Genomic DNA, 22,742 nt, shown 5'->3' with positions numbered 1-22,742 from the left:
TCCTTTTCAATGCATGGCTCCCAGTATGTGACTAACAAATTGCGTGGATCCCAGTACGCAACTTCAATCACCAACTTGAGAAAGATGTTGGCTGCAAAATTTTTTAGTTCATCACAAGATGAAGATCAAGAAGCTCCTTGGTCACAAAACCCTACGGTGTACAAACGCAGCAACTTCTTCAAGAGAAAGATGAACTAGGGCAAATTTTGTCTTTGGTCACAATTTACATGAACAAAACTTTGCTCCACACTTTCGCAACTTGTGTCACCTTTAACGGCCCTTAAAATAATTCTTATATATGTTTAGAGTTGTGAGAAAAGAAGACCTAAACACATACTCATAGATTGGATGAAAAACAGCCATGAAAAACTGAGTTTCATAAACCTCGATATATAACTATCTATCGAGCTAGCTATCGAGCCACGAGCTCAGCAACTTTTTAAACCTTGATAGATGCTAGCTGTCGAGCTTTAAAATCCAACACTTTCACACTTGAATCTTGGACAGACTTGCATGGCTTTAACACTTGAACTTGAAACCTTGTTCCTTAAAGTATTAAACACATCCTAGATCTACCCAATTACAAGTAAAGTGTGTTTTGTCAAAAGATTAGCCAATTACATAAAATAATGACATATGTTCCTAACATTGAATCACATATGTCCTAATAGTATATGTGATGGAACTTTGCATGTTAACGCGTATCTTCTCTTGCAAAAGAAAAACTCATGTCAATCAAAATTTAAAATTTTAGTTCCAGTGTTATTGAATAACTAAAATTTTTCATTTATTAAAGGATAACCTAGTGTCTTTTTATCTTTATAGCTCTGTTATTGCTTTTCAATTTCAGAAAACCCTCTTATTATTGAACAATACATTATTCTTTTTTACTTCCCCTTTTTCTTTATTTACATCAACATGTATTTTCAATCTAAGGTTCCAAATTTTATTTTAAATTCCTAAGTTTTAAATTTTTAGCAACCTAGAACAAAAGTTTTGTACTTTTTTTTTTTTTTGGATACCATTCAAAGGGAGATATACACGAAAGTTATACAAGAGCTTGGTTGTACCAGCAAAAGTTCAAAGGCACTTGAGTTGCTATCTTTGCTACAGACCAAACATGTTTGACTATAATGTGGGGCACAAAAAGCATGTTACAAAAGAGCCCAGATTAGGTAAGGGTATTAAGATCAGCTAATCTAGTATTGTCTAACCAATCAATTGATCTTTTCTTCTTAAAGGCTTGGACAACCCTCCTATCACCACCTAAAAACAAAATATACTGAAATCCATGGTGCTTTGCTCTGATGGCAACATCCACCATTGTTTCAAACATTGCCCCACCTTTTGATCTGGCTGCACTACAAGCAACTCCGAAAAACACACTAACTCCCTATATATTTACTGCTTCATAGGCAAAAGAGCATCTTTTAGTCCTATTACATCTTGCTCCTATGATTTTCAAAATGATCTGCCATGGACCTACTACGAGTTGCTGCATTGGATTTGGTCTTCCTGAGTTCCTTTTGTAGAGAGATTGGTCATAAAAAGCCTCTTTGTACCTACAAGATAAAGCTTGTGCTGTTAGTATCACATCCATAGGATTAGGATCTATTCCTTCATGGACCACCCTGTTTCTATAAGTCCAGATTGACCACAAATATGTAAAAACAACTTGAATATATTCCATAGAGTGTGCTTCCTTCTTTTTGTGTCTGAGCAAAAGGGAGGTTAGCCATTGTTGTACTGTTATGCTAGTGAAGTCAGAGGAATGAATAGCCAAACCTAAACCATGCTAGCAAGCTCTTGTGAGAGGACATAAAAGAAAAAGGTGTGTGGTGGACTCACTCTCTTCGTTGCAGAAAGGACATAAATTTAGGGATGAAATCCCTCTATTAAATAAGCTCAACATGGTTAGCAATCTGCCAAGCATAAGCTTCCACACAAAAGTACTAATTTTCAGCGGGACTTTCACACTCCAAATTAGATTCCACACCCCTTTTTGCTGTAGGGTTGGTCCTTGTGTGACAGGGCAATCCTTAACCAAAATTTGATAAACAGATTTAACCTCATATTGCCCTTCATTTGAGTATTTCCAGCAAAGCTTGTCTTGGATAGCATCAATTCTGGATAAGGGAATTTGCAAAATTTTGGATGCTTGAGCAAGGGTATATAAAGATCTTACTAAATCACACTTCCAAGAACGTGAACTATGATCAATTAAATCACAAACAATTCCTGTAGCTAAGCCAGGATGGTTTAACTGTGTGTTTTGTTGGGCAAACCAGTTTTGATGGTTAAAGGGAATATCAAATCCTCTTCCAACCCTCCATTTCCCTTCCCTCAACTTTGGGTTGTTAGATTTGATGATGTTCTTCCAAATCCAGGAGTGGTGAGGCTTAAGACTGCACTCTTGCACTGACCCTCTAGGAAAATACTTAGCTTTGAAAGTTCTAGCTAGAAGGGAATTAGAGTTTTGAGTGATTCTCCAATATTGTTTGGCTAACATAGCTTGATTCATTAAACTAAACTTCTTAAGACCTAAGCCACCATTTCTCTTTGGCTGACAGAGTTGATCCCATTTGATAAGATGAAGTTTATGTTCTCCAGGCTCATGCCCCCACCAAAAAGCCCTTACAATGGAATCCATTTTGTTGCATATATTGTCAGGCACCATGAAACAAGAGAAAGTATAAAGAGGGAGGGATTGTAAAACTGATGAAATGAGGGTTATTCTACCTGCTTGAGATGGAAGTTTTGCTTTCCATCCTTGCAATTTAGAGTTGAGTTTATCAATAAGAAACTAGAAATCAGCAACTCTATTCCCTCTTAACTTGAAATCCAAACCGAGATATTTGCTAGGATTTTGGACCAGATTCACTTGCAGCACTCTAGCTAAGGAATTCTGATTAGAATCATGCATATTAGGAGAACAGTATAGGTCAGATTTAGACAAGTTAATTTTCTAACCTGACAGCTTACAATACCAATCAAGGATCTTCATTATATTTTCTAAGGAGTGCTTGTCCTTCCTAAAGAATAAAAAGGAATCATCAACAAACAACAGGTGAGTAAAAGACAGCCCATTCCTCCCTAATTTTACCCCTTTTATCCTATTTAAACATTCTTCTAAGAGAAAGGAAATGGAAAGGATGTTTGCACACAAAAGAAAACGATAAGGGGACAAAGGGTCCCCCTGCCTCAATCCTTGTGCAGGTATGAAAGGGGTTGTCAGGTTCCTATTTACAAGTAAAGTATATGACACAGAGGACACACATTCCATAATCCAATGAATCCATTTTGTGTCAAACTTCATCATAGATAGCACTGCTTATAGAAAATTCCAATTTACCCTATCATAGGCTTTACTCATGTCTATCTTTAAAGCACCAAAGTTGAATTTTCTTCCTTTCTTTTTCCTAAGGACATTCAAAATTTCATGAGCTAAGAGAATATTATCTGAAATATTTCTTCCTTGAATGAAAGCATTTTGATAGGGTGTTATCAGGCTATCTATGATAGGCTTTAGTCTATTGACTAGAAGTTTAGAAATGACTTTATAAACCACATTGCAAAGACTAATAGGCCCAAAATGTGTAACCTTATCAAGATATGCAACTTTGGGAATAAGGGTGATAAAAGTATTGGTTAAGGGGTTTAAACAGAGAACCTAAATGGAAGAAGGCTTGTACAGTGTTACTGACATCAATCTTGATCGTGTTCCAGAATTCCTGAAAGAAAAAAGCAGGAATGCCATCAAGTCCAGGGGCCTTATGAGGCCCTAATTGGAAAATTGTCTCCTCAATTTCCATATCAGAAATTGGCCTATTGAGCATGCTGCATTGTTGCTCAGATAAGACAGGAATAGGTAGATTTTCAAGCTCATGGATGATATCATCTACACTGGTATTGTTATAGTTCTCATAGCTCTTCCTAAAATGAGAAGTGAGGATGTTTTCAATCTCCTCTAGTATGTCAGTAAGAAGGCCTTGATCATTCTTAATTTGTAAGATTCTTCTCCTAGCCCTTTTTTGTTTGACCACAATTTGAAAAAATATAGTATTCCTATCCCCTTGTAGAATCCACTTGGTCCTTGCCTTCTGAGCCCACATCAATTCCTCCCTGTCAAGCAACACCTTAATTTCCTCTCTAAGATTTTTCTCCTTTTGAACATCATCCATAGATTTGATTGAATTTTGAATTTGTTGTAAGCCAGTTTGTTTCAACCTGATGCCATTCTCTACCTTTCCAAACACCTCCCTATTCCATTACAAAGTTGTCCTTCTCACATTTAGAATCTTGTTTCTCAACGTAACAGCCCTAAAGCCATGAGACTGCACATCCTAAGCCTGTTGAATCATCTCTCTACACTTAGGATATGTAAGCCACATATGTTCAAATCTAAAGGGTCTTTAATCTAGAATGATTGGACCATGATCAGAGCGAATTATAGGAAGATTTCTAAAAGAATATAAAGGATAACTATTAACCTAGTCTACACTAGCAAAAGCCCTGTTAAGTCTTTCCACGACAAAATCCTCATCCTCCCTATTATTCATCTATGTGAACCTTTGTCTAGTAGCTGCAAGATCACATAATTGTAATTCATCTATCACCTGCTGGAAAAGAGAAGCACCAACAAGACTACCTTGATGAAAAGAAAATTTTTCATCCTGCTTAAGGGCTTGGTTAAAGTCCCCAATACAGAGCCGATTCGGGTGAGCACAACACTTAAGAGATTTTAGTTGATGCTAAACTGCTTCTCTCTTTGAATGTTCAGGATGGCCATATACAAAAGTAACAGACAAGGGACAACCTTTATTATCTAAAAGATCAGTGTAAATGAGGTGCTCAGAACTATGGATCACCCTAAGATTCTACCTTGGCATCCATGCCAAAATAAGACCACCACCCAAGCCTACCCTTGGGACTTCCCATACATTAGAAAAACCACATTTTACCCACAAATATTTCCCTCTATTTACAGCTAACTTAGTTTCCATCAGGAACATAACATTTGGTTTGAGTTCTTGGGCTTTTTTTTTACATTACAGAATTGCAGAGGACTTGCCCAAACCTCTACAGTTCCAACTTAGGATCCTCATGGCTGTTGGGGAAGCTGAATAGGGCCAGCTTCCCAACACCCAATTGGATTTTCCAAGAGATTGTTATGATAAAAATTCTCATTCTAAATGCAATAGTAGAGGGAAATTATATTGTTACCTTCCTTTGGACAAAATCCACAGAGCAGCCTTTGCCGTATGTTCCTGCCTAGCCTTCCCAATTCCGATCCAAGCCTCTTCCTTGATGTACCGCATTTAGTCTCCAACCACTCATTGCAATATAAGCTAGGCATATATCCTAGGTCTGAACTTGCTGAGATTAGGGATGGTAGGCCTGGGCCCAAAGAGTCCGAGGTGATAAAATTATCCAAACTAGTGTCTAGGCTAACAGTATGATTTTGGGCTTCTATCACCAGCGAATCTGAGACATGCAACGCCTTTGACTGACCTTGGCCCATAGCTTGTGATCTTTGGACCCTAGGCCCAGAACTAGAGCTGCCCAATTCAAACCTTATTCCATCTCTATCAGAACCATGGACCACAAAATCTCCCATTGAAGCTGTAGAGTCCAGGATTTGTCTTCCATGCCATGCAGTGCTACGGACCCACTCAAGTCAATCCTCATTTAACTTATCCAAATTGAACATTGATAAGTGTAATTTTTACATGATTTTTATTATCCTCTTATTTACTAAAATTGTTAGTTTTCCTTTTTTTCTTTTGATTTGATTTGATTTTTAATTATATTTATCTATTCATTTGTGCTTTGAAGAAATGAGAAGATTTCAGATTAATCTACAAGGGCTTTACATGCAAAGTGGGGCTAGGCCAATTGAATCAAGTCAACTTACATCCAGCCAGGCATGAATTCAAGAGAAGACCAACCCAATTAAATTTAAGTCCAACTGGAGCAAGGAATCAAAGGAAATTTGCACCAAATCCAAGTCCAATTCGGATTAAGATTCCAGCCTGCACATCAGTTAGTATTTTCAGCATAACTTTTGGCTCAGATGTCCAATCAAGATGATTCAAGTTGGGCTGGAAGTTTAACTTAGAGGGATACAACTTTGTAGTTTACCAAAAGCCTGAATTCTAAAGTTAAATGGGCCAAAATAGTCAGTTAAGTGAAGCCTAAAAATCTAAGATTTTCTCCAAACGGGAATTCAACTTGTAATAGGATTCCTTGACCTATTTAAAGGCTCTTTAGGGAAAAATTCAGGGAGGCCAGTGCTAGGACTACAGGTGCCGCATTTGAAGAATTTTCTTTGGAGTCTTTCTGAGGACAAAGGGACGCCGCTTCATGTTGATCAACCAATTCCCATGAAACACATAAGTTTTATTTGTTTTCTTTTCAATTTGATTATGAACTAAATTTTATTTTCTAGAGTGTTGATGTAGTCTAGCAATAAACACAATTTATATTTTGAGTTATTTTATTTTTAATATTTCCATGATTGAGTGTTTAATTCTTATTCTTAATGCTTAATATTTCTTTTTACGAATTATTGATTGATTAATTGAATGACAATGAGACCGAGAGGTGATTTGTTATTTTAGTTCTAGAATTAAACACCATTAGTTGAGTGAAAGTAGAGATGCTTTACCGCGATTAGTGTGATTTTTCAGAAAATTCAAAGTACGTAATTAGTTTCCAATTAATTAAATTCACATAGAGATATGGAATTGTTATTTGAAGATATTTTTGATATTATTCGAGAGAAGATATTGAATACTTAAGGAATTTTTAATCATCAACGGGAGATTATTAGAATTTAATAATTAGGAAGAATAAATTGTGTGGGATTTGTTAGGTGAAATCAACTGCTCTAGATCCATTCTTATTGACAGTTTTTAGACCCCTTAAACAATTGATTTAACCTAGGTAATTAGCCAAGTTGTTACTTAGTCCAATTAAACAAGTCTAGGTTATCACAATAACAAGATCAAATCATGCAAAGCAGCGGAAAATAAATAACACAAGATACGATCACCCAAGAAACCAAGCTGGTAAAAACTTGGGGAGGATTTGACCTAGCTATCTTCAAGGTAAACTTGAATCCGCTATCTTGAAAGAATCAAAGTTCATACAATAAGATTTACAAGCCCCCACGCTCGACTTCTTATTGCTACAAACCAGTAGAACTTACTGACACGACCACGTGCAAGCTCCGAATCCACAGACTCCTTCTTTCTTGGATTCACCATCAGATACAAACACACCCGCTTGTGTTTTCTTTAAACTTCAATGGTAGCAACTGAATTGATCATCAAGGCATAGATAAATCTTCTCCTTGAAAACCCTAAGTTTGTGTAAAGGAAAACTCCTCTAGATCTCATAAGAGATTTACACAAACCGCAATTATGAGCAACACTAAAACATGGCTAGGGTTTGCCTTTTATACTTAAGACAAATAAGAAACCCTAAAAACGTTTTAAAACACTTAGGGCTGAGTTGGACGAATCTGCAGAAAAAAATTCTACCCGAGCTTCGATCGATCGAGCCAGGTCGAAAGGCACAACGCTTCCTGCTTTAACTCGATTCCAACTTTACATAAAATCACAACTTTGAGCTAGACTAAAAACACTTCTAAAACATTGTTTTGATCATGGTTTGCCAACAATACAAATTAGAGTTCTAAATACATAAAATTCTAAGACTTTAGAACCTAACAAACTCCCCCTTTGGCAATCCGTGACAAAACACAACTAGAAGCTCAAAGTTTACAAAAATAAAAAGCCCTTTACAAAATAATGCTCATAAAACAAATTCAATCCTAACTACTATCCATCAGTTGCAAGTGTAGACAGTAGCTCAATTGAATCAACCTGTATATTTCTTGAAACACTAAACAAAATGCATAACCGCATGTGTGGAAACAATACAAGTAAACAAAATACTTCTTGATTTCAAACAACACACAAATAAAGACAAATATCAATGAATAACTCATAAATCTAAATCAATAAGCAGTTTTAAACAAGAAACATATAAAGTACCAACAAAACATAAAAACTCCCCCTAACATGAATATCCCATCAGAAACATGGCAAGAGCTAAAAATGTAAAGTACAAAGTGAAGCACCTAGATACAATCTAAACTCCACAAGCTTCAACCAAAATAAATAAAACTCCCCCTGAATGCAAAAACTCTACAAAAGTACTCCCCCTTTTTGTGACGGAATGCCAAAGGGCAAACAAGATATCCATCATCAAAAGGAAGGTGGTCTAAACTGCGCCAATTCCGCACACAAGGTACGGAACTCATCGAGCATGTCCACCAAAATCTGTCCTTGAGCCGCCTGAACGGTCAAGACATGATCTAACGTGCGACAAATTTCTGAATCATCCGAAGCAGTCGATGGAGGAACATCAGCATCAGCAGTAGCACCTGATGTCTCAGCAGCATCAGTACCTGTAGAAGAGGGAGGAGGAGGAACAGCACTAGATGACGCACCCCTAGGATGGGAAGGAGTAACTCTCAAGTGAGCAGCCCTTTGTCGAAGGAAAGTGGCACCGATGGGAGCAATCACATGCACAGGCTCACCAAATGGAAAACCATCTAAACCTAAAAAGAGCAAAATCCTATGTATAAAAATAGGATGAATAAGTGTATGCCTTACGGCAGAACTCCTATGAACCTCGTTCAAAGAACGAAGGAACAAATGAGGAAAACTAATCGAAGCACCAGAAGCAAAAGCATAGAAAAACACACATCGCTCTAAAGGAATGGTGTGGAGGTGAGAAATAGGCCACAACGAATGACACGCTATCCTAAAGAAAAGGTAAGCAGTCTTGGTAAGCTCAGCGGACGTGATCCGAGGATCAGAACCCCACTAGATAGATGATCCAGTGATGTATGACATGACTACATCTAATGAGGGTGACTCATCATAGGGATAGTCAAGCTCCCGAACAACCGAAACCCCAAGAGCCTCAGCCACTACCCAAGGGGTAATGGTGAACTCTACACCTCGTATCCAACTCCGAACAAGGGTGTTGGAATCATAGACGTGGCAAGAGAGGTTCGAGAAGAACTCTCTAATCAGGGCGGTTGAGGGTGGATGATCTATCTCTAAGAGAGGCAACCAACCTCTAGACTCAAAATTGGCCCTAATGGCCGGATTAAGCTCATCTAAGACCACAGCTCGCTCAGCCCATATCTTACGCTTACAGTTTAAAGTCTCATAGGCCTCTCGACACTTATCATTCCTAAACTCGTCAACCCTAGTGGGAGACTCAGAGGAAGTGGAAGTGGTCCTATGAGCTCTTGTTTTCCTAGGCATGGTGCTAGGATAAGGACCAACACACAGAGAGAGAAAAAAAACAAAACCAAGGGCAGACTGCAAGTTAGCATAAAAACAGAATATAGAATAAAAATCTATATGATTCATGAACATGTTAAATGACATGATGCATGTTCTAATGCAGTGCAATTAAGTCCAACAAGTTCAAATTCAAAAAATTCGGCTTGAACATAGAGGTATTAACACAAAAACACCAAAATTTAGAAAACCACTTGATCAATTTGAAAAATATTGACGAATTGATCATCACGCATGATAGAATTACAAAAATAACGACCAAATACATCAATTTTCCAATTAGACAAAAATCCCCAATTCGGAACAATTTCAAACCCTAGAATTTCCAATTTTTCAAAAACTACAAAATTGATCAAATTAAACTACAAGAATCATCATTATAGCATTCTAGGACAAAAACCCATTGATCAATTTCACAAAAATAGGTTCAAAACATCAAAAACCCCAATGTATTGAAAGTGCCGAAAATAGCTATAATTATGCATGAAAAATGCATGAAAACATGAAATAAAATGCAAAAGGAAGGGCAAAAGAGACTTACCGGCCTTCAAGGACAAAAACCTTACAAAAATCGTGGAGGAAAACGACAAAAAATTGATGGTGGAGCCTTTAGCCAACGCGGAGAGAGAGAAAAGTTGAAAAACTTTTGAAAAAGTCCTTTTGAAAAGGACAATCTGACCTTTTAAAAAATATGTTTCACGGGTTTCGATCGATTGAAAAACAGCCTCGATCGATCGAAACAGACAGAGACTCTCTAAAAACAATTTGAAACAAGTTCGATCGATCGAAAATCAGTTTCGATCGATCGAAACAGACAGAGACTCTCTATCAAATTTAAAAATTTTCAATCGATCGAAAAACAGAATGGATCGATCGAAATAGGCAGAGGCTCACCAAATTTTGAGGAAAAAACACAATTTTTGAAAAAAATTTAGAATTAACTCAAAGCATTGAGATTTAAGAACAAAAATGCATGAGTATGTGATGATATGATTTTCAAAACAAGAATTTTAAGCCCAAATTCCTCAAAACAAAATTTCTTGCATACTCCAAAAATTTTCAAGCAATAAATTAATTTTGCACAAAATTCAAAGTATTTGCAAAACTTGGTTGGTCAAACCATAAACATACACAATAACATGTAAAAAGTTTAGCAAAGAGTAACTCGCGTAGTGTGTGTAACTAACAAAAGCTTGAGATACATGTGAGGTGATATGTGAATAGCAATCAATCACAAAGTCTGCAAAATTCATCACAAAGAATTTAAAAGAGACTATCACTTAAAGGGTTACATCATATAACTCCTACATCTCCTAGATCATAAGCTCGCAATCATGTAAGTTTCTTGTATTTATGCCCCATAATATACATACCAATTTTAAGTCATGTGAGTTTGGCATCAAGCCTAATAGTACACACCAATTTTAAGTATTAAGCAATTTAAACCGAAGCTTCACCTTATGTTCTTTTTGTGCATGTGCTATACTTTCTCGAGCATAAAATCTTATGATATGCACTAAGGTGTTCATGATTGGCTAGTGAATAGTGGTGAGATAGTTATTTATGTCTTTCTCTAAAAGTTCAAGTTAAACATTTAAAAACATGTGACTTCAAGATTAAGACAGTATAATCAAAAACCATAAACATCTTTCCCACACAACATGCACTACAAAGCTTCAACTAGTAAAGTGCAATAAGTAAGCTCATCAAAGCTAAACAAGGTACAAAAGACATGTTATGTGAAAATAAATTGACCAACCTTGTTCTCAAAAACCAAGAAGAATAGTACAAAAACAAAATTTGCTTCCTTTTTCTTCCTTTTTTTTTTTAATTAAAAAAAAAAAAAAAAAAAAAAACTTAGAATGAAATGCATAAATGTTATGTTATGCAAATCCTAGAAAAACAAAAAAAAACAAAACCACAACCAAGGAACAATGGTCACAAAGAGTAGCGCAATGAAGCACAAGGACCATGTCAGAAAGACTCAATTAGATCGAGTCTTTTGCATCCAAAACCTTTTAGATGCACCATGAGCATTGGAGTTCTTATTCACATGAGAATGATTACCAACTCCAAGATTGGAATAAAGGTTTAAAGCCTTTACCAAATCACCAATAAGTACCATAGGATCAAGTGCTTGAGACATAGGTACTTTTGGTGTGTTTGCTCTCTTTGCAGCTTGCAGCTTGCAGCTTGTAATAGTTTGGACGAATGTATCCAAACTTACCACAAAAGTGACAAACCCATGCAGGCTTATCATGTGTCTTGTCCTTAGATAGGGTAGGCTTCCTAGATTTAGACTCTTTCAGATCAACCCTAATCTTCCTAGATGATGAAACTTCTATGGGTTTGACAACCTCACTCACAGGGGGTTTGACAGTTTTACTCACTATCTCACTCACAGAAGGTTCAGAGGAAGAAGATGAAGGAACAAACTTTGTGGAATGGGAAGCAGGCATAGAGATGCTTTCAACATAACCTAATCCAGTTTTGTCAGAAGAAGATTTTTGAACACTCAGCATTTGATCAAGTTTAGAACTAGCAGATCTAGCAAAAGATAAATCAAATTCCAAAGATTTAACTTTATCAAGCAAAAGCATATTCTCAGTTTTCACATTGTTCAAAAGTTCATTAGCATCAAACAGTTTAACAAGCAAATTCTTGTTATCAAGCTTAAGAGATTCAATTTTCTTTAGGCCAAGTTCAACATTCGTAGCATCCTTTGTAGCAACTTTGCAAAGTTTATTATAGGTTTCTTGAAGATCTGCATCTTCAGAGAGTTCCCCATCAGAAGGGTTCTCTTCAACAGATATGCTCTCACTGACTACAGTAGTAGCGGTAAAAGTAATGAAGTTTCCATCCTCATCACAATCAGACTCATTATCAGAAACTTCACCATCACTAAGAGTTACAGCCATAGCCTTACCCTTAGATTTCAAATAGGTAGGACATTCAGATTTCATGTGTCCATACCCTTGACATCCAAAACACTGAGAGCCCAATGAATTATTGGAAGATTGACCTACTTTTTCTCTAGTTTATCATTGTTGTTAACCTTAGTGGGATCATGCTTCCTAAAGTTTCTAGGTTCAGCAGTGTTTGTGCCTCTTGCCTTTCTATTACTATTCCTGAGAAAGTTTCTAAATTTCTTGGCAAGGTAAGCAATCTCTGTAGCAGAGAGCTCATCATCAAATCCACCACCTTCAACATCATCAACTGACTTAAGAGCCATTGATTTGGATTTGGTAGTTTTGGGTAGATCCAACTCATAAGATTGAAGAGATCTTACAAGTTCATCAACAGGGATGGAGTCCACATCCTTACTTTCAGTAATGACAGTCACCTTGAGTCTAAAGTCTTTAGTCAAAGATCTAAGAATCTTCCTAACAATTTTAGGTTGATCATAGATTTCACCCAAGTTAAAAGCAGAATTAACAATATCATTCAATTTAGCATAGAATTCATCAAACGATTCATCATCAGACATCCTAATGCTTTCAAATTTAGAAGTTAATTGCTGTAATTTATTGATTTTGACAGCCTTTATGCCTTCATGCACAGTCTGGAGGATATTCCAAGCAGTATGAGCGATCTCAACATTAGAGATTCTCTTGAATTCCTCTATAGAAACAGCGTTAAAGATCGCATTCATAGCTTTGCTATTAAATGAAGCTGCTTCTTTTTGAGAAGTTTCCTACTCACTAACAGGAGTAGTGGGCTTCTCCCATCCATATTCAACAGAGTTCCACACCCTCTCATCAATGGATTTTCAGGAATGCTTTCATCCTTCCTTTCTAGTAAGCATAATTATTCCCATCAAAGTGAGGAGGAATAACTAGAGAGTGTCCGTGTTCCATGACAACAGGGTTCAAGGATCAGCTCAGTGATCAAAAGATCAACAACAAAAGAGCTACCTGCTCTGATACCACTTGACAGTTTTTAGACCCCTTAAACAATTGATTTAACCTAGGTAATTAGCCAAGTTGTTACTTAGTCCAATTAAACAAGTCTAGGTTATCACAATAACAAGATCAAATCATGCAAAACAGCGAAAAATAAATAACACAAGATATGATCACCCAGAAAACCAAATCGGTAAAAACTTGGGGAGGATTTGACCTAGCTATCTTCAAAGTAAACTTGAATCCACTATTTTGAAAGAATCGAAGTTCATACAATAAGACTTACAAGCCCCCATGCTCGACTTCTTATTGCTACCAACCAGTAGAACTTACTGACACGACCACGTGCAAGCTCCGAATCCACAGACTCCTTCTTTCTTGGATTCACCACCAGATACAAGCACACCCGCTTGTGTTTTCTTTAAGCTTCAATGGTAGCAACTGAATTGATCATCAAGGCGTAAATAAATCTTCTCCTTGAAAACCTTAAGTTTGTGTAAAGGAAAACTCCTCTAGATCTCACAAGAGATTTACACAAACCGCAATTATGAGCAGCACTAAAATGTGGCTAGAGTTTGCCTTTTATACTTAAGACAAATAAGTAACCCTAAAAACGTTTTAAAAAACTTAGGGCTGAGTTGGACGAATCTGCAGAAAAACATTCTGCCCGAGCTTCTATCGATCGAGCCAAGACGAAAGGCACAATGCTTCCTGCTTTAACTCGATTCCAACTTTACATAAAATCACAACTTTGAGCTAGACTAAAAACACTTCTAAAACATTGTTTTGATCATGGTTTGCCAACAATACAAATTAAAGTTTTAAATACATAAAATCCTAAGACTTTAGAACCTAACACTTATTATATTTTTACACTGTTAGATTTTTATGCTTTGTTAATTCTTTTTATTCATAGATTTATTTTTATTAAATAGTTTAATTTAATTCAGATAGTAGAACATTCCATTTATTTTCGATTTTCCAAATAGTAATTAATTTAGTGAATTTCGGTATTCAATAACATAGTTAATCCCTGTGGGTTCGACATTCGTTTTCTAAAAACACTTTACTACTTGTTACAATTCTGTGTGCTTGCAGATTATTTTTCGCGAACAAGTTTTAGCGCCGTTGCCGGGGATTAACTATTTGTTATTGATATTGATACTAGCTAGATATTTACTACTTTGGATTTTATTTTATTTAATCAAAAAAAAAATTAATTAGGTGCACCTAAGTTTGTTCTCTTTCTTTTCAGGAATTAGAAGTGCATGCCCCGATTTAAATTAGAGCAGACACTCTTTGATCCTGAAATTGAAAGAACCCTATGTCAACTCAAGAAAGAAAAGAAGAAAGTGGCCAACACATCTTTATCTAATATGGCTGATCAAGAGCAAAAGGCGTTAAGAGATTATTCTATGCCCTCGGTAAATGGAGCTACATTGAGCATAAGGAGGCCAGCCATACAAGCCAATAATTTTGAGATCAAGCCGGCCATCATTCAGATGATACAGCAGACTGTCCAGTTCAGGGGGCTATCACAAGAGGATCCTAATGTCTATATTGCAAATTTCATGGGGATTTGTGATACTTTTAAACATAATGGAGTGACAGATGATGCAATTCGACTAAGGCTTTTTCCCTTCTCACTTAGGGATAAAGCAAAGGTTTGGTTGAATCCTTTGCCACATGGCAACATTACTACATGGGAGGAGTTGGCACAAAAATTCTTAGCAAAATATTTCCCTCCCGCAAAGATAGCAAAGTTAAGGAATGATATCACCACGTTCATCCAATTTGAGGGTGAATCATTAAATGAAGCATGGGAGAGGTACAAAGATTTATTGCGAAGGTGTCCTCATCATGACCTTTCAGCATGGCTTCAAGTGCAAACATTCTACAATGGTCTAGGAGCTACAAACAGGTCTATGGTTGATGCAGCAGCTAGTGGAGCTTTAATGAGTAAAACTCATGAGGTAGCCTATGAACTTCTGGAAGAATTGGCATCCAACAACTATCAATGGCCTATAGAAAGAGCAATGCCAAGAAAGATAGCTAGAGTTTTAGAACTTGATTCTATTACCTCATTGGCGGCACAAATGGCAACTTTGTCTAAACAACTAGGTAAAATGAATGTTAATGCTATTCAAATTAATGTTGTTTGTGATCATTGTGCAAGAAATCATTCAACGACTGCCAAGTGGGAAATCCTTTTGCCCAATCGAGTTATGGACAAGCAAATTACGTGTCAAATTTTCAACGTCAAAATAATCCATACTCGAACACGTACAATCCTGGATGGAGGAATCACCCCAACTTCTCATGGAGAAATAACCAAGGCCAGGCTAAACCACCTCAGCAATTTCCACAGCAAGAGAAGAAGCTGACACTTGAGGACATGTTCATGCAGTTCATACAGAAAACAGACGTTGTGATCCAAAACAACTCAGCTTCAATCCGTAATCTTGAGGTGCAGATCGGTCAGCTCTCAAGCATGCTCACAAATAGGACTGCAGGAACTTTGCCAAGCAATACTGTCACCAATCCAAAAGAACAAGCAAAGGCAATATCATTAAGAAGTGGGCGAACATATGAGGAGCCAAAAGTAACAAATGCCAAACAAGATGAAGCTGTGGATAATGAGGAGTCAAAGATGAAGGAAGTCAAGTCAGAGATGAAAGAAGTGGAGCAAGCTGAGAAGACTAAGGAGAATGAAAGAGCTTCAAAATCCAAAAGATCCAGGGAAGATACTTTTGAGACTTATTCTCCTTCAATTTATGATCCACCAATTCCTTTTCCGCAAAGATTAAGAAAAAATAATATGGATGATCAGTTTTCTAAATTTCTAAGTATATTTAAGCAATTGCATATTAATATTCCTCTCATTGAAGCTTTGGAACAAATGCCTAAATATGCTAAATTTTTTAAGGATATTATATCAAAGAAGCGGAAATTGGAGGAGCATGAAACAATAATGCTGACAGAGGAGAGTAGTGCAATCTTATAAAAGAAGTTGCCACCTAAGCTGAAAGATCCGAGGAGTTTCACCATCCCTTGCACTATAGGAAAATCTTATTTTGATAGAGCTTTATGTGATTTAGGGGCAAGTATTAATCTAATGTCTCTCTCTGTTTTCAGAAAATTGGGTCTTAGAGAAGTAAAGCCGACCACTATCTCTTTACAATTGGCAGATAGATCTATTAAATATCCAAGAGGAGTCATTGAGGACATATTAGCAAAAGTTGACAAGTTCATCTTCCCGGCTGACTTCATTGTCCTTGATATGGATGAGGATGAGGAGATCCCTCTGATATTGGGTTGACCTTTCCTTGCAACAAGGAGAAACCTGAGAGGAAAAGGGGGTGCCGCATTGAAGTATTTTTTTTGGGAGTCTTTCTGAAAAGGAGGATCTGAGGACAAAGGCGAGAGCTTCATGTTGATCAACCAATTCAGATGAAAGACATAAGTTTTATTTGTTTTCTTTTCAATTTGATTATGAACTAAATTTTATTTTCTAGAGTGTTGATGTAGTCTAGCAATGAACACACAATTTATATTCTGAGTTATTTTATTTTTAATATTTCCCTGATTGAGTGTTTAATTCTTAGTCTTAATGCTTAATATTTCTTTTTACAAATTATTGATTGATCAATTGAATGACAATGAGACCGAGAGGTGATTTGTTATTTTAGTTCTAGAATTAAACACCATTAGTTGAGCGAAAGTAGAGACGCTTTACCGCGATTAGTGTGATTTTTCAAAAATTTCAAAGTACGTAATGAGTCTCCAATTAATTAAATTCACATAGAGATATGGAATTGTTATTTGAAGATATTTTTGATATTATTCGAGAGAAGATATTGAATACTTAAGGAATTTTTAATCATCAACGGGAGATTATTAGAATTTAATAATTAGGAAGAATAAATTGTGTGGGAATTTGTTAGGTGAAATCAACTGCTCTAGATCCATTCTTATCATATTGTTTTTACGCTTTTAGATTTTTACGTTTTTTATTCGTAGATTTATTTTTATTAAATAGTTTAATTTAATTCAGATAGTAGAACATTCCATTTATTTTCGATTTTCCAAATAGTAATTAATTTAGTGAATTTTGGTATTCAATAACATAGTTAATCCCTGTGGGTTTGACATTTGTTTTCTAAAAACACTTTACTGTTACGATTCTGTGTGCTTGTAGATTATTTTTCGCAAAAAAGTTTTTGGCGCTGTTGCCAGGGAAAACTTGTTTTGAGGGTTGGAGAGGATGAGGTCACTTTTGATGTATTTAAGCCTATGAAATTCCCTTCCGAGACACATTCTTGTTTTCAAATAAGTGACCGAGACGTGATCATGGCCGATGAGTCTTGTGCAATTGATTTTCTAAAGTTACCACTTGAGGTATGTCTTACTCGCTCTACACCTGTAAAATTCAATGATGAAGAGGTTAAAGAGTGTGAAAGATATTTGGAGGCTACACCACTATTTCCTCCTTCAATGCAACCAAAAGTGGAAGACTTAAAATCATGTCAGCCAACATCTCCACTAGAGGAACCACCTAAACTTGAGCTCAAACCGCTTCCATCAAATTTAAGGTACGCTTCCTTAGGCCAAGACTCTACTTTTCCAGTTATTATTAACAGTTCTTTGAGTGATGTAGAGGAGGAAAAGTTGCTAAGAATCTTGCAGGAACACAAAATGGCTTTGGGTTGGACCTTCTCTGACATCAAAGGAATTAGTCCTTCAATTTGTACACAAGATTTTAATGGAGGATAAATATAAGCCGATTGTCCAACCCCAGAGAAGATTGAACCCATCAATGCAAGAAGTGGTGCATAAAGGAGAGTTGAAGCGTATATTGGAAAAGACCGTGAATATCTCTCGTACAGACTGGGCGAGAATGTTAGATGATGCATTATGGGCCTATAGAACAGCATTCAAAACACCGATCAGGATGTCACCATACCGGCTCGTTTATGGAAAAGCATGCCATCTACCAGTGGAGCTAGAACACAGAGCCTATTGGGCGACAAGGATACTGAACTTTGATTTACAAGCAGCTGGCGAGAAGAGAATATTGCAAATCAATGAGATGGATGAGTTCCGCAATGATGCTTATGAGAATGTTCAAATTTACAAAGATAAAACTAAGAGATGGCATGAGAAGCATATTCTAAGTAGGGAATTCGAAGTTGGGCAAAAAGTTCTATTATTTAACTCAAGACTTCGACTCTTTCTAGGAAAGCTGCACTCTCGGTGGTCAGGACCGTTTGTGGTATCCTAAGTTTTTCCCTACGGGGCGGTTGAAGTCCTTCATGAAGAAAAAGGGACATTTAAAGTAAATGGATAGAGATTAAAACCCTATATGGATGGAGACTTTAACTTAGAAAAATGCTCCATTGAGCTCATCAGTAAATAAGGATGAGAGGATAACGTCTAGCTACAGATGTTAAATAAAGCGCTTTTGGGAGGCAACCCAAGTTTTTTATTTTTATGTTTATGTTTTTATTATTTTTTTTATTTTTTTTATTTTTTCTCTTTATCTTATTGTTTTTTCTTTCATTTTGTAGAAATAAAGAGACCAAAGAAATCTTCAATGGGTACACGACTGCACCTCAAGGAAAAATATTCAATTAAAATCAGGGGAGCCTCTCTTCTCCTTTCTCATTCTTTTATTTAGTTTTTCTTCCTTTTTCCCATTGAGGACAATTTGAAATTTAAGTTTGGGGGAAGCGATTTTATTTTTAATATTTCAAAAAAAAAAAAAATTGCCTATGATAAGAATACGGTTGAAATTTCTTATAATTTTTAGGAATCATTCTCATTGCTTAAGTCCAGTTGTTAATTCATTACTTGATCTTGTTTGATTTGATATGATCATTAATCATTGTGCATACCTAGAGAAATTTTATGTGAATTTTGTAAATTTGGATGGTCTCTACTTATTCTAGAACTTGTTGAATTACTCTCAAGAAGAAATCTTATACAGAATATTACTTGGGAAGTGATTTAGGCATTCTTTGAATCGATTGAGCCTTTCAAGCCTACCTCTTTATTATCTTTATCCCTAGTTATCCAATTGATCTATTCTTACACTAGGTTGAAGAAAAGAGAAGGTATATGAGTGTTTGAAAAAAAAAAAAAAAAAGAAGAAGAAAATTGTACAAAGTTTCAATTACTCCAATGTTTTGAGTTGCTTAGTAACTAGGGGTATTCATTACCAATGTTTACTCTTACGTCAAACTGTAACTTGAAATATGAGTATGCAAAAGCACTTCAAGTTTGTGACTTGTTGAGTAACTGGGTGCATCCATCACAAATGCTTGCATTCACGTCAAAAGATAAGTGACGACTTGAAGTAAATAAAAAAAAAAAAAAAAAAAAAAAAAAATTTATGAAGAGAGGTATTTTGAGATATTCAAAGGATTGAGAAAAATTATATTTTAGAAGTGAGAGTGCTCTATTTGCTTAAACCTTATTTTTTCTTCATAGCCCTCACCATAGCCATACATCACAAGCCTCATAAAGACCTATTGATCCTGGGTAATATTTTGTTGTATATTAGTGGGGAGTGATTTAAAAAGCAAGCTTTTGGAGTTTTTAGAAATCTGTACTTATTTACTTGTTTGCATAAAACTATCCGGGAAGCTAATGATGAAGTGAGAATGATAATGCGATGGAGTTGAGTTTTGAATTAACTTTTGGACTTGATTAATTTGGAATGATTCCTTTGAATTATAAGCTTTCTGCAGATCTTTGAGGCAAGAAGAAAAAAAATTTTAATTTATGAAGCAAAGCTTGTTTTAGTTGTTCTTTTTTCTTTTTTTTTTTCTTTTTTTTTTTCTTTCTTTCTTTGCTCGAGGACTAGCAAAGTTTAAGTTTGGGGGAATTTGATAATTAAGTGTAATTTTTACATGATTTTTATTATCCTCTTATTTATTAAAATGGTTAGTTTTCCTTTATTTCTTTTGATTTGATTTGATTTTTAATTATATTTATCCATTCATTTGTGCTTTGAAGGAATAGGAAGATTTCAGATTAATCTACAAGGGCTTTACATGCAAAGTGGGGCTAGGCCAATTGAATCAAGTCAACTTACATCCAGCCAGGCATGAATTCAAGAGAAGACCAACCCAATTAAATTTAGGTCCAACTGGAGCAAGGAATCAAAGGAAATTTGCACCAAATCCAAGTCCAATTCGGATTAGGATTTCAGCCTGCATATCAGTTAGTATTTTCAGTATAACTTTAGGCTCAGATGTCCAATCGAGATGATTCAAGTTGGGCTAGAAATTTAACTTAAAGGGCTACAACTTTTTAGTTACCAAAAGCCCTAATTCTGAAGTTAAATGGGCCAAAATAGTCGGTTAAGTGAAGCCTAAAAATCTGGGATTTTCTCCAAACGGGAATTCAACTTGTAATAAGATTCCTTGACCTATTTAAAGGCTCTTTAGGGCAAAATTCAGGGAGGCCAGTGCTAGGGCTACAGGTGCCGCATTTGAAGAATTTTCTTTGGAGTCTTTCTGAGGACAAAGGGGCCCCGCTTCATGTTGATCAACCAATTCCCATGAAACACATAAGTTTTATTTGTTTTCTTTTCAATTTGATTATGAACTAAATTTTATTTTCTAGAGCGTTGATGTAGTCTAGCAATGAACACACAATTTATATTCTGAGTTATTTTATTTTTAATATTTCCATGATTGAGTGTTTAATTCTTATTCTTAATGCTTAATATTTCTTTTTATGAATTATTGATTGATCAATTGAATGACAATGGGACCGAGAGGTGATTTGTTATTTTAGTTCTAGAATTAAACACCATTAGTTGAGCGAAAGTAGAGATGCTTTACCGCGATTAGTGTGATTTTTCAAAAAATTCAAAGTACGTAATGAGTCTCCAATTAATTAAATTCACATAGAGATATGGAATTGTTATTTGAAGATATTTTTGATATTATTCGAGAGAAGATATTGAATACTTAAGGAATTTTTAATCATCAACGGGAGATTATTAGAATTTAGTAATTAGGAAGAATAAATTGTGTGGGATTTGTTAGGTGAAATCAACTACTCTAGATCCATTCTTATTATATATTTACATTGTTAGATTTTTACACTTTGTTAATTCTTTTTATTCATAGATTTATTTTTATTAAATAGTTTAATTTAATTCAGATAGTAGAACATTCCATTTATTTTCGATTTTCCAAATAGTAATTAATTTAGTGAATTTCAGTATTCAATAGCATAGTTAATCCCTGTAGGTTCGACATTCGTTTTCTAAAAACACTTAACTACTTATTACGATTTTGTACGCTTGCAAATTATTTTTCGTGAACAAACATGATGGCTGTTTCAGAATCACTTTTTGTGTCCATATCCGGCCTTGTACTATTTCTCAATTCACCTGTCGTAAGAAAGGGTCCATGCCCTTCAAGCCATGTCCACCATAGTGAAGAATTGTCTGCCTCTACCCCCTGGGGTTGCATGGTGACAATGGAGGTATCCTCATGCTCTTGAGGATATATTTGTGAAGCATGCAAACTTTGCTCTACAGTCAAAATAGGACTTGTATCTCTGTTTTGGGGTTGCTTAGTGGAAGAGACAGGGGAGTTAACTAGCGTGGGTGGGATTGGATTGTTCCCTAAAGAGATGGAGTGGATAAGTAGGTTCAAATTTGTATGATCTAATTCTGGTTGCAGAGCAGAATTAGGAGGTGAGATGGGAGGTTGGGTATTTGGTAGTGGCATAGAGGGTGTGGTTGGATCAGAGGATTCAGTGTTCTGCTCATTATGTGGGAAAGGGGTTGGATGTGTTGCATGATGTCCATCAGTTGGATGATCATGAGAAAAGTTATTCTACCTATGTTGATTTGGTTGCATGTTTCCATAACAAGCATGAGTAGTCCAGTTCCTTCTTCTATCATAGAAAGCCCTAAGCTTATTATGAAAATGGGGTTCCAGAGTATCATACCCAAATTGAACCTAGAATAGCCTCTGAATCCTGCGTTTCTGGCAAATGAGCATTCTTTCAATTTCATTCATACTCTCACTACACTGACCTCTTGTGTGTCCAATCAAACCGCACCTAGTGCGTAATTTGTGCACTCATTCATAACGACACTGTATCCAAATCCTAGAGCCATCATCTAACCTTAAAACAAACCTTGTGGTAACTGACATCCAGGGATCCAACCTCACTTTGACACGCATAAATCTTATATTTCGAGGTATACGATCCTCCCAATCAACCTTTTCAAAGAGCCTGATCATTTGACCCATCCTTTCAGCAATTTTAGGGTACTGGTACTCCAATGGTAAGCCATGTAGTTGAACCCAAGAAAGGCACCATCCACAAACCAAGGTCCTTCAGCACACATATGCTCCAGCTCAACCAAAATCAAGTAAAAGAAAGAATCCCTACCTACAACTGAAACGCCTCCTCTGATTCTCCA

At 36.0% G+C, this 22,742-nt stretch overlaps 2 protein-coding genes and 1 non-coding gene across 3 annotated transcripts; 2 read left to right on the top strand and 1 right to left on the bottom strand.

The window, feature by feature from the left end:
* The first annotated feature begins 14,664 nt into the window (after positions 1-14,664).
* Positions 14,665-16,292, top strand: LOC115984958. The gene is made up of 2 exons (XM_031107938.1): positions 14,665-15,387; positions 15,465-16,292. The coding sequence occupies exons 1-2, from the start codon at positions 14,665-14,667 to the stop codon at positions 16,290-16,292; spliced, it is 1,551 nt and encodes a 516-aa protein (XP_030963798.1).
* Positions 15,049-15,155, bottom strand: LOC115988233. Its single transcript, XR_004091404.1, has one exon. It is a non-coding gene; the product is annotated as a small nucleolar RNA R71 (small nucleolar RNA).
* Positions 16,293-18,050: 1,758 nt separating the features above from the next.
* LOC115984957 lies at positions 18,051-22,111 on the top strand. The gene is made up of 2 exons (XM_031107936.1): positions 18,051-18,553; positions 21,991-22,111. The coding sequence occupies exons 1-2, from the start codon at positions 18,051-18,053 to the stop codon at positions 22,109-22,111; spliced, it is 624 nt and encodes a 207-aa protein (XP_030963796.1).
* Positions 22,112-22,742: the final 631 nt, after the last annotated feature.

Source organism: Quercus lobata, chromosome 4, assembly GCF_001633185.2.
Source record: "Quercus lobata isolate SW786 chromosome 4, ValleyOak3.0 Primary Assembly, whole genome shotgun sequence".
NCBI lineage: Eukaryota > Viridiplantae > Streptophyta > Magnoliopsida > Fagales > Fagaceae > Quercus > Quercus lobata.
The sequence above is the reverse complement of the archived record's forward strand: the minus strand, read 5'-3'. Positions and strand labels throughout refer to the sequence as shown.

What these genes read in the sequence shown, in the direction of transcription:
- LOC115984957 (XM_031107936.1), top strand. Translation starts at nt 18,051, where the DNA reads ATGGAGGATAAATATAAGCCGATTGTCCAACCCCAGAGAAGATTGAAC. An exon ending in CACTCTCGGTGGTCAGGACC is followed by an intron (nt 18,554 to 21,990) that starts GTTTGTGGTATC and finishes TTCTGGTTGCAG; the next exon opens with AGCAGAATTAGGAGGTGAGA.
- LOC115984958 (XM_031107938.1), top strand. Translation starts at nt 14,665, where the DNA reads ATGGCTGATCAAGAGCAAAAGGCGTTAAGAGATTATTCTATGCCCTCG. An exon ending in CCTCATTGGCGGCACAAATG is followed by an intron (nt 15,388 to 15,464) that starts GCAACTTTGTCT and finishes TCATTGTGCAAG; the next exon opens with AAATCATTCAACGACTGCCA.